General features: G+C 35.1%; 2 protein-coding genes across 2 annotated transcripts in view; one reads left to right on the top strand and one right to left on the bottom strand.

Moving 5' to 3' along the window:
• Window positions 1-4,409: 4,409 nt before the first annotated feature.
• On the top strand, window positions 4,410-5,894 carry LOC140147056 (uncharacterized). Its single transcript, XM_072168828.1, has 2 exons — window positions 4,410-5,082; window positions 5,773-5,894. Exons 1-2 carry the CDS (start codon window positions 4,410-4,412, stop codon window positions 5,892-5,894), a joined length of 795 nt encoding a protein of 264 aa, XP_072024929.1.
• The window catches only part of LOC140147055 (protein mono-ADP-ribosyltransferase PARP14-like), a 28,501-nt gene continuing 21,337 nt past the window's right edge, over window positions 5,531-12,694 (bottom strand). Inside the window, exon 22 of the mRNA XM_072168827.1 lies at window positions 5,531-11,709. Coding sequence (XP_072024928.1) covers window positions 11,429-11,709 — 281 coding nt within the window. The 3' untranslated portion in view covers window positions 5,531-11,428. The remainder of the gene's footprint in view (window positions 11,710-12,694) is intronic.

Below are 12,694 nucleotides of genomic sequence, written 5' to 3'. Positions count from 1 at the left end.
ACCTGCCGATTAGTCAGAATGGATGTAGTTTCATTTATTATCAGTGATCTTGTAATAATAATGCCATCATTTAAAATGAACGGGGTGAAATATTTTCAAAACTATTCTTATTGGCTAATCAACTGAATGTCTCTTGTCATCAACCAATCAAAGTTGTTGTTAGAAAGGCAGTAGTGCTCAGGGGGTTAAGAAACAATAAGAGGATTACATGGTACTCATCTCGCTATTCATCGCCAATATCTATAACACAGGTACTAAATACCACTTTCAGTTATCCATCCTAATAATCCTGCTGCAAATTATTGTTTTATCGGGTTAGATAGTTTTGCCAGTTCAAGTGTTTTTCGTCGCTGATTATTATTTTATAGGTGGTACAAAATGAGATTATGGTGGGTGTAGAATTGTTGTCACCCATGGGCAATTCAAGATTCCCCAAGGTCAAAGTTTATGCAGTGGTCAAAATTCAAAACTCCGCAAATTGTTTGAAACCCATACCAAAATGTTCCTCTGATCATAAGGATTTTACCTTCAATACTTTTGCTTGTAACTCCACCACGATAAGCCGTAGATATTGTGAAACAATATATTTTCTGAATCTTTATGACGAGAAGAATCATTTGACACAGGTGTGGACAACATTTGACAAGTTCTTTAAATTGTTGCCCCTGTAAAGATTTTGACCTTGGTTATCTCGAAAATCCCAGGGGTGAACAATAATCAACAAACAAAAACATTTTAAGTGGCAAAACCAACCTACCTTGGTCTACCACCGGACTATATCATTTAAAACACCTTGGTACGACAACACATTCGCCTTGCAGCATAGTTAAAGCCACAATATGAAATTGTTTGTTTGGCATTTTTGGCATTTTTGTAATGTTTTTGTAATGTTTACACATATCCCAACTAACACCTTAATGGAATCAGCCAATTTTAACATTTTCATCATAATTACGGCCACCACAGAACGCCATGTTAAATGGCCAAAATAGTCAGTGGTTTTTCTTTCAATTTACCTTGTTATTTCAGCTTAAAATGGACAGAAACCCAGTTATTGCTAATAAAATTTCAGCATTTTGAGTAAAGAATAACATTTGACGGAAATAGTACACTATAACACGATAAAGGATTTGTCACGTCGGGTACTCTCACTTGGATTGATAAATTGATGAATTTTACACAGGTTCCGTAAAAAAAGTCATAAATAATCAGTGTTCGTACATCCTTGACCAGTTAAATATAACATAAAGTCTGCACAAAAAGTAACTCAGCTGTTATAAATACGCCTATAGATTCAGAACTAATAATTGTTTTCACAATATTTCAACATAGCGAGAAGGATGATTTATTTACACGCATTTTGATACCCATTCGTCAAATGTCGTTCAATGTTAACAACACAGGAGTGCTTTTACAGAAAAATACCCGAATTTAAAAGTTTCAATTTACAGCGATCAATGGTTATAATGCCAGCACTGTAAACACGTAAAGCCCGCCATTATCTTCGCGCTTACTTCAAATCAATACAAATAACTGCAACTTTTAAATTGGGGTATTTTTTGTCTTTCAAAACACTGCTGTATTGTCAATATTGAACAAAATTGGACAAATGGGGTATCAAAATGCGCGTAAATAAATCATCCTTCTTTTTATGTTGAAATATTGTGAAAACAATTATTAGTTCTGAATCTATAGGCTTATTTATAACAGCTGAGTTACTTTTTGTGCAGACTTCATGTTATAATTTAATAAGTAATGCAATAATGCGGACCCCAAGTGCTGAGACAAAATTTAAAGGCCAACAGTAATTAAATCTACATATCTTCATTTTAACATTAGCGTTCAGGCAGCAATGTACAGTATGGAAGATTTCCAGGATCAGAATGAAAGTTCAGCAAATGACAATATTATTTCATCTGAAATCAATGGTTTTCTACTTGGCTATCTTGTTTTAACAGCGATTATGGCATTTTGCGGGACATTTGGAAACATTTTAGTTATTGGTACGTATTATTGAAGTTTTCATTTTATAAAAATACTTATTCCACTCAGCCACACATTTGGAGTTTAAAGATTCTTGACTATTATAATTGCATTGTCTTTGTACAAAATTAATTTGTTATATACACTCGTTTATGTTTACAGGTGCCGTTCTGGTTCATAAGAAATTGCGAATTCTTAGCAACGTTTTCATCGCTAATCTTGCTATCGCTGATCTCATGGTGTCTGCCTTTATCAGTCCACTGAACTTGGTAGGAGCAGTAACGAATGGCGAGTTTTTTTACAAATACCCCGCATTTTGTGAGGTTATAGCTTGTCTGTGTATCGTAACCTGTTTTTGTTCTATTTGGAGCATTGCCGCCATCAGTATCAACCGGTATATCTGTATTTGCCATCGACAACTTTACTATGACATGTACACTAAAGGAAAGATGCCATTTTACATTTTTGGTTTATGGCTTATTTGTTTTTGTCTTGACTTCCCAAACTTCGTCGGTTGGGGAGGACATGTGTTCAACAAGGAAGGGTATTTGTGCCTATTTAATTTCTTGACTGATTACAATTATACTCTCTACCTCGCTTTCTTGGGCTTATGTACCCCTATGACTTTGGTAAGTTTCTGTTACTTACGTATTTTGATATATGCTCGTTCAGTAAGAAAGGAACTTACAAAGATCAGCAAAATGGACAGTGACAATAAGATTAAGCAAACTGATCTGAGACTCCTTCGTTCCATTGCGACCATCTGGGTAGCATTCATTTTGATGTGGGCACCTTTCACAGCCTTCGGTGTCTTCTTCTACGGAACATGGCCAAATTGGGTTTTCAAAGTGGCAGTCGCCTTAGCGCACACTAATTCTAGTATAAATTGCATCATATACGCGGCGACTAACAAACACTTTCGCGAAGGATATGTCAAGTTTTTGCTTCTGTGTTTACTTTTTAAAAAACAGTCATCAACGCCGTCATCTTCAAACATTGCAATGAACATAGTTGACAAAAATTCTAAAACTAATTAAAACATTACTATTGTTATGGAACTTTTTCAGAATAAGCAAATACATATAGGTATATATAAATATGCATAAAATAACATTTCACATCTACTCGGACGTGGTATTATGAATTTAAAAGTAATCTATTTTCAACACCTGATAAAAAACGTGAAAGAATTATTATAAAATTAAATTACAATACAGATAGATTCGTGCTCTAAAATGTTTCTTTTCATAAACTGTTTTCACTACAATCTAATTTTGTAACTTTTCAGCGAAGGATGCAATGATGAAATGATGGAGTCGAATGTCCTGCTCTCGACCTTTGATGTCTTTTCTATTGATCGGATTAGGGCATTATATAATGAAGGGAGCTCAAGTTCTTGATCACGGTTGAGCGCTGGAGTGTGTTTTCTGATCTGAATGGCCTCCCGCACCAACCCCAGCAGTTCATCATCGAAGCCCTCCTGATGAGAATGTGTGTTGAATGACAGTTTAAATCTACTTTTTATCTACCAACGCGTAAGAGCATACACAAATATGAGTACACAACATTAGAGTGTCTTCAGTTACCGTCACGTCCTGACTGCGTTTATTGGTTTCTAATGGATGAAAATATATTTTCATTCCATTGACAATTCAATTATCTTACATTATTATTTTACGTGTGCGTTTTGATTGAATTACGAAAAATAAAAATTCGTTATTGAAGACGAAGAATTGCTCACCCTTAATTAAATTATCAAATACCGTATATATATAAACTCCTCCAAAAAACTTTCACAAACGGCTATATATCAGAAATATGTTAAATCTATTTCCATATTGTTTCATATCAATACAAAGATTGTTCTTTCCTGTCAAAAATTACACCAAATTGGTGACAATAACTTATTCCATCGTTAAAAGACAAGGAGTCTCAAACAAAATGTGCCAAATCTGCCGTTGTCTGCGCCATTTGAATCAGTAAACATGAGTAAGGAATATCTACCTGTTTCATTAAAACAATCGCTACTTACCTAAAATCAGTAACGAGTAGAGAACCCATATGCGTTCACAACAGCATTGCATCTTCTTCTCATGCTTCTTATCAACCTGGCCACAGAATCCTGAGGGATGGCATTCCACTCTTCAAGCAAGATCTGTCCTAAACAAGACATGGTGGTTTGATCTGTCACTCTAGTGCGCACTGCCCGACCAAATTGGTCCCAGAGGTGTTCTATAGGATTTAATTCCGGGCTATTGGCTGGAGGAGGTCTCAAACAAAATGTGCCAAATCTGCCGTTATCTACGCCATTTGCATCAGTAAACATGAGTAAGGAATATCACCCTGTTTCATTAAAACAATCGCTACTTATCTATAATCAGTAAACCAAAGTTGTTATCAATAGTGCTTTTTCAGAACCTCGCCACATGGATTACGGTCTCCCACAGGGCTCAATTGTTGGACCTGCGTCATTCAAGATTTACACTATTCCTATCGGTCGCATCATCAGAAAACATCACATCTCTTATCACATGTATGCAGATGATATTCAACTCTATCTTGACTTCAATCCGTCAGATGCTACTTCAATTCAAAACTCTCTTTCAAAAGTCTCTGCATGTATCACTGAAATAAAACTCTGGATGACGGACAATATGCTCATGTTGAATGACACCAAGACTGAGTTCTTTGTAGCAGTGTCACATAATAACAAACGCAAGATGCCGCCAGTTCATCTCCAACTTGGTACTGAAAGTGTCCACCCTTCAGATACTGTTCGCAATCTGGGCATCTTGTTTGACACTCACATGTCTATGTCTCCTCATATTTCCGGACTCTGCAAATCAATCACTTTTCAACTCCGCAATATCTCTCGCATACGTCGGTTTCTAGACACAGATTCTTGTCATCACATCATTAGAGCTCTTGTACTCTCTCGTTTAGATTACGGAAATGCACTCATTTTGGGATCAAACCAGGTGGACCTTGCCAAACTTCAACGTTTACAAAACTGGGCTGTTAAACTCATTCACTGTGCCAACAAACGTGATCATGCCACACCATACCTGAGACAGTTACATTGGTTGCCTGTGCAGGAACGTATCCAATTCAAAATTCTGGTTCTTGTTTTTAAGTGTATATATAACATTGCTCCGCCATATCTTGCTTCAAACTTGACTGCTTACACATCATCTCGTAGTGGCTTGCGCTCGTCTACAGATACTACCCGGCTTATGGAACACAAAATTCATCCACGGAATCTCCAATCTGCTGCTGATAGATCTTTTTATTACTATGCACCAAGATTATGGAACAAAATCCCAATTGCTCTGCGCACTGCCAAATCGCTTAATATCTTCAAGAAAAATTTAAAATCATATCTCTTTCCAAAATAAGTTTGTAATTGTTGCATTTATATTTGTTTGCTCTGTCATTATTTTTTATGCTTGTTGATTTAATATTGTTTTGCTGTATCATCACACCCGCTGTGGTCTTTATGAAATGGCGGGTTATAAAAGCCTTGTTGTATGTATGTATGTATGTAGAGAACCCATATGCGTTCACAACAGCATTGCATCTTCTTCTCATGCTTCTTATCAACCTGGCCACAGAATCATGAGGGATGGCATTCCACTCTTCAAGCAAGATCTGTCGTAAACCAGACAAGGTGGTTTGATCTGTCACTCTAGTGCGCACTGTCCGACCAAATTGGTCCCAGAGGTGTTCTATAGGATTTAATTCCGGGCTATTGGCTGGCCATTCTATTCGTTGAATTCATTCTTCTTGCAGGAAGTCATTTACAACTCTTGCCCTGTGTGGTCGAGCGTTATCATCCTGTAGAACAGCGTTCGGTTCAAGGTTTTGCAGAAATGAGACTGCGACTGGCTGAAGGATGTCATCTCGATAGTTGATTGCATTGAGATTTCCAGTCTGGTCTTTCCTATCATCTATATTCCCGCCCATATCATCACGCTTCTACCACCATAGGCTGTTACTTTGTCAATGCAGCAATCTTCTCCATACTCTCACTCGGCCATCAAGCTTCCTCAAACAAAATCTTGCTTCATCACTAAACATGACATTGCGCCACATGTGTACGTTCCAACCGCGCTGTTGACGGCACCAGCGAAGACGGGCAAGACGATGAAGTGGATTCATTTTAGGCTTCCTGACAGGCTTGCGAGCTCGGAGATTAGATTCATGAAGCATATGACTGTAAATAACTTTTCATTTATTTTTTTTATTCATGCATTAACCAACTCATTCATTCATTCAAGTCAGTGAGATGAGCGCAGACAATGGTCAATTTGGCACATTTTCTTTGATACCTCTCTGTCTTTCAAAGAAAGTTACTCAGCCGTGGAATAAGTTATCGTCACAAATGAGGTGTCATTGTTGACAAGAATAAACAATGTTGTCACTGATATGAAACAATATGGAGATAGATTTCACAAATTTCTAAAAAACGGCTGTTTTTGAAATTTTTTGAGGAGTTTATACATGTATATTGAATATTTGTTTGTTTGCTCTGCGGCCTTGATGTTTTTATGGATACTGGGGGGCAGTATTAACCTGCCGGCTCTGCGGCTTTGATGTTTTTTGTGGATACTGTAATATTGGAGATGGAGTTGGAGATGGAGAAACGTAACATTGGAGATGGAGTTAATGGCACGAGGGGATGCAGCAGCAAAAAAAATCAGTTTTTTGATCATTCAACTTTAGTTTATTGATTATCACCCACTTCTTGATATCTGAGATACATACAGACAATCTGGATAAAGCTAGATCAGAACTCCCAGGAACGGAAGGATCAAACGCAGTATATAGTTTATGTGCCATAAGGTCAAAACATGATACTCAATAAAAATTGTCATTATTCACATCAGTAGTCATTGTTTACTTTATCATTATACATAACAAGCACAATGATTTATGGGATCAAGAAGGTCACAAGAAGTGGAAGACCAGGGGTTATATTTGTTGGTAACAACTCCCAATCAAGAAATGTTGATTCTAACTTTACCCATTGAAAGGACAACTTGCAATTGTAGGCCATTTAAGACCTTGTTGGTTAGAAAACATATTGAAATTTTCATATTTCAATTTGACATCATGTGAATGGTTATTGATTATCACATGTTTTGATCCTCTCCAAATGCATGAAACAAAGGATAATCCAATGAGAGCTGAACAGATTTCCTTCAATGGATACTGATTACCAGGCAATACGATTTTAACTGCAACTTCTTAATCTTTGGTTGTGTTCATTTAGATGTAAGGTGTGGCATCAATACTGCGACCATTGCAACAAGTGAGATGTGTGATAATGTGCAAAAATTCTGCTTCGACTGTATATCCCAAATTTAGCAGAGAGTGGGGGTAATTACTTATTGGTAGGTGTTTACATCTACTTCATAGCGATCCATTTTGACGTTTACGATGTGTCTCTATATGCAAATGTATTGTATATATTTACTATTTACATGTACATTAAACTTACTGTTGTGCTGTTAATTATCAAATACCGTATTTTAGATGTATATAGCATCATTTATGGTTTGAAAGACAATGTACATTCTTTATATGATCATAAACAATTCCATTGACCCTCTTCCTTAATCGGCTTTTATCTGGCCTACATCTATGGTAGCTCCACATTCCTGATAAGGGTCAATTTTAACACCCTTAGGTTCTATATCTTCTACAGCATCATCATTTCTGGTGAGACTTTCTCAGAATATCAATTTTTTCTAATGTATTTGTAGGTAACATTGGGCTGTCAAAATAATAACCTACGAATACGAACTAGAGAAATTACACAATTAAAAGATCTTGTCAAATTAACATCGTGTCTTTTTATGCTAGCCATTTCACTATAATGTCTATTTGGATATCTAAATAGCTGTCATTAAAATGTTAATTAAAACCTTTCGAGGTTGTGAAATCTTCACAACATTTGAAATCAATTTCCTTGAGAACAATGGATTTACGTTCTGTTGTACAAAAAAAATATGACACCGGTTTCGGGGTTGTTGTTTTCTTTTTCTATAGCATATGGAAATGTTTCACTTCCCCCTGAAAACACTTTTCGTCACTAGGTCAACAGTTAACGCAATTCAATGTTATAGCAAGGCAAATGTGGAAAATCTGTTGAATACTACCTATCCAAGCACATTTTTGGACCAAAATGTAGGTCAAAACCTCAAGTGTTCCTTACAATATTGGTCACATTTTATGTCATTAAATGAAAAAGCACACTTATATTGTCTATACACTAGCGTCACTAGAATGAACAATGGGCAATTCTCTTTAGATTGCAAATCTTGTGCAAACATTTCGCCTGTTTTGTCATACGGTTGAAATTCAATGAACTATGACTTACAAATTGATATGTGTGTTTAAAAAAATTTGAGGCACAAAACATGTTTTTCTGCAAATTGTTGCATTTACACCAAATCTGTGTCTATGTTTAGATTACTTGTCTAATTTCCTTCCTAAAATGTGTACTTTTAAATAAGTTTTATGAGTAACTCAGAAGTTACAGCACTTTTAGGTTATCCATTTCATAGAGTGCACATATTCATTAAAAGTTTTGGAATCGTTAGAATTTGAATTCTAAATATTTCTGCCAATAATTGGCACTATGATTTTATGATTTTATAAACACCTCAAAGAAAATCGCCATTTAGAGAAAAAGTGTGAAAAATATAATACCGAATGGAAGATTGGATTAATGACATTTATGTATGAATTGTATCATATTGTGTCATTTTAAAGCTTATATACTAATATTTATAGCTACTTAAATTTTCCTAGGGAACTTAATTATTATTTGGGAATAGCGACCCAGCAAACACAAAACGTTTTCGACATCATTCGCAAAAGAATAGAAATGGTTACCAGAAAACGTTTAAATGTCAGGTTATATAAAGGACATATAAAGGTTATAAAACGTTTTCTTAACATCAAAAACATTTACTGCAAATAGTTTAACATAATGTTAACCAAGTGTTAACAAAATATTTGACTAAAAATGTTTGCAAAAAATATTTTACAATATTTTGAAAACATTTTTAAAATATTGTTGTAGTGACTGTGTTTTCATACAAGACGTTTAAACTGTTTCTATGACCTTTATATAAACCGACATTTAATATTATTAAAATGTTTTTATCTAAACCAAAGCCCATAATATAATACAAAATATAACAATATAATTCCATTGACCCTCTTCCTTAATCGGCTTTTATCTGGTCTACATCTATGGTAGCTCCACATTCCTGATAAGGGTCAATTTTAACACCCTTAGGTTCTATATCGTTATAAACGTTTTCTTAACATCAAAAACATTTGTTGATAACTTACTGCAAATAGTTTAACATAATGTTAACCAAGTGTTAACAAAATATTTGACTAAAAATGTTTGCAAAAAATATTTTACATTAACATTTTGAAAACATTTTTAAAATATTGTTGTAGTGTCTGTGTTTTCATACAAGACGTTTAAATTGTTTCTATGACCTTTATATAAACCAACATTTAATATTATTAAAATGTTTTTATCTAAACCAAAGCCCATAATATAATACAAAATATAACAATATAATTCCATTGACCCTCTTCCTTAATCGGCTTTTATCTGGCCTACATCTATGGTAGCTCCACATTCCTGATAAGGGTCAATTTTAACACCCTTAGGTTCTATATCTTCTACAGCATCATCATTTTTGGTGAGACTTTCTCAGAATATCAATTTTTTCTAATGTATTTGTAGGTAACATTGGGCTGTCAAAATAATAACCTACGAATACGAACTAGAGAAATTACTCAATTAAAAGATCTTGTCAAATTAACATCGTGTCTTTTTATGCTAGCCATTTCACTATAATGTCTATTTGGATATCTAAATATCTAATATCTAAACCGGCATTTAATATTATTAAAATGTTTTTATCTAAACCAAAGCCCATAATATAATACAAAATATAACAGGTTCAAAACATTTTTAAAACATTTTTGTGTTTGCTGGGAGTGACAAAAAACTACCAAAAGGCACAATTTCAAAGTGGTATATCATCCCTATGGTCTGAAATTACACAGGTCAGTCCTTCCCAGCATGCTTAGGCGTCATTTTGTTTCCTACATGATGTTATTAACGTGTTGTAATACTTAGATACAAAAATATATTTTCGAACATATTTACAATTTCAAGTTATAAGTAAATTATATAATACATTCTGTAGTAAATCGATTAGAATATGACAGTGATTATTGATCAACGGAACTTAAAGAAATACCGTAAACGTTCGCCTAATGGCGCTATGGGCTCCCCTGGCATAAGTGGAATTTTCGGCATAACCTAAAAGTGCCCTCGCGTAAAATTCCCACCAGCAAATAAGGGCACGGAACCTTTTGAGCTCTCTATTTGCACATGAAATTTACCCCAAGGCAAATGAGCCCAGGTGCGCCATTAGGCGAACGTTTACGCGGGTAGTCAATTTCACTCATTTTCAATATACTTGTTGTGCGGTACACATATAAATCATAGTATTCCTGTCCGTGTATCTCAGTGACCTTGTTTTGCATTGTGCGGAACATTATAATAAGTTTGAGTCGAAGCGTTAGAATATAACAATTAAAGCCATATTATAACATTTGCTCAGGAGGACGCCCTCAATATTTTGACAAATTCTGGGTTTTTACACAATTATTGTCATGTACTTTTTTAGTAAACTAACATACCCTGCAAAAATCAAGACTTGAGGTGCTGTAGTTTTGTCAAAATCCGAGATTTTGAATAAACCGGAACCGTCGTTTTATTATTACGATGGATATCAGTCGAACGCGTACATGATGTGCATAACACAGTACGTACATTGCGTGCGGGCAGACGTGACATATCAAAAGAACCGACATGACTCACGTTCGAATGAGTGGCTAGCATTGGCGACATATACGCTGTATTTTCTTTGTATTGCCTCATCTGTTAGGGCCTAAATTAAAAGAGGACATATCTGACAGTGAAAACTAACATTTTATGCCAAAACAATTCCATTTTTCTTATGGAAATGTTATAATATGGCATTAACAGGCCCACAATGCAATGTGATGATAGTTTAGTACCATCACTTCCCATACACCATGCACACTGTGACCTGGGCCACTGACATTGCTCTCATTCTCCTATGTTCCTTAACTCTCTTCACGCGGGTGTCGACTGCAGACGACATGTTTCAAAAATTTCTTAAAAAACTGACCATATTTGGAATCAACATGAAAATTGCATTAAGATGAGTACAAACAAGCCTAGTATTGGTTCAGTAGTTCTTAAGATAGCTCTTGATATTTTGAGAAAATATTTTGAAACTTGAACTTTTTCCGTTGAAGCACATGGATAGCACGCAGAGCATTAATTGGTTTGTGGGAAGAAGGTCACATAATAAGGTTACTGGTATTTGATAAGGTACTCTGGATATGCTTGAGTGTCATGAAAGATGACAAATATCTTCGGATTGGGATGACGATCTACCACACTATCATACAGGTCAGTTGGGTTGTTGGGTTTAGCTGGAGGAGCAATATATGTGGGATTACCAATAGTATATTCTCCAGTTAAGATTTTACAGTAGAACATGTACCGATATCCGGTTGAGGCAGATGGCTTAGCATATCTGTCAGAGTAGCTGGCGTCGCGTGCAAAGTATGTCCCTTTTCCAAACATAGTTCCTAAAACAGAAATATTTCGAGAATAATACCCGTGTTATAAGGGATAAAGAGTTACAATCTTTTAATCAGTTTAATACAACAGTGTTTTTAACACGTAAGTAATTTCCAAAAGTCTAGTTTCACCAGCTAATTTGATTCAAATCTGCATCATGGGGTCATAAATGAGCTCATAACATGGACAAACTAGCAAAAACACAATACGCAGTCATTAACTTACAAATGGCTCGTGAATAAATATAAAATAAATATATTGGCGACAATTGCAGTTACAATCGATTTTTTAAGACTATCACACGTTTTTTGAACTTTTTGATTACTAGTATTTAGTTTTGGTGCTGTACGAGTGGAAGGGGTCTTGCATCACAATTTAAAAGTAGATAGGTGCAGCCGGGATTCATAACAAATTGGGTCTGGTCACTGATATATTTTGGACCCCTCTGAAGAAAATGACACCCCCTGAACTTTCTCCTAAACAGTATTTCTAATTGAAAGCACAGTACACTGATTCAGAGATCCAACAATATCTGTCTGATAAATAAAAACAGAGTAATGTGCATGTATATATTGTTTATACGTGACTTGTTATTTGATTTTAAGGGTAGACTGATTCCAAAAATATTGCATTTTTGCTTGTTTTTATGTATGTGGAGGGCTAGATGTCAAAAATTGAATTAGTCAAATGGTTTGGCTTTATATACAAATTTGCCCAACTGTTTTCCTGTATGAATTGTGCTAATGTTTCCTCTCTTAAAACAAACTTATCAAAACGAATAGATTCCTCTTCAGAGGGGACTTTTAAGGTATCTCTTTACAAGGGTTCTCTTCAAAATTGTAAATTGAATGAGAGTCAAAGGTCAAACAAAAGATTAATACTTGTCAGAAATATTATAGAAGTATGCTTCTTAAGCTTAATTGTTATATTTCTGACAAGTTTTTGTTTGACCTTCGACTCCTCATTCAATTTACAATTTTTGAAGAGGAACCT

The sequence above is a fragment of the Amphiura filiformis genome, chromosome 3, assembly GCF_039555335.1.
Source record: "Amphiura filiformis chromosome 3, Afil_fr2py, whole genome shotgun sequence".
NCBI lineage: Eukaryota > Metazoa > Echinodermata > Ophiuroidea > Amphilepidida > Amphiuridae > Amphiura > Amphiura filiformis.
The sequence above is the reverse complement of the archived record's forward strand: the minus strand, read 5'-3'. Positions and strand labels throughout refer to the sequence as shown.

What these genes read in the sequence shown, in the direction of transcription:
- LOC140147056 (XM_072168828.1), top strand. Translation starts at nt 4,410, where the DNA reads ATGGATTACGGTCTCCCACAGGGCTCAATTGTTGGACCTGCGTCATTC. An exon ending in TTGGTTGCCTGTGCAGGAAC is followed by an intron (nt 5,083 to 5,772) that starts GTATCCAATTCA and finishes TTCTTCTTGCAG; the next exon opens with GAAGTCATTTACAACTCTTG.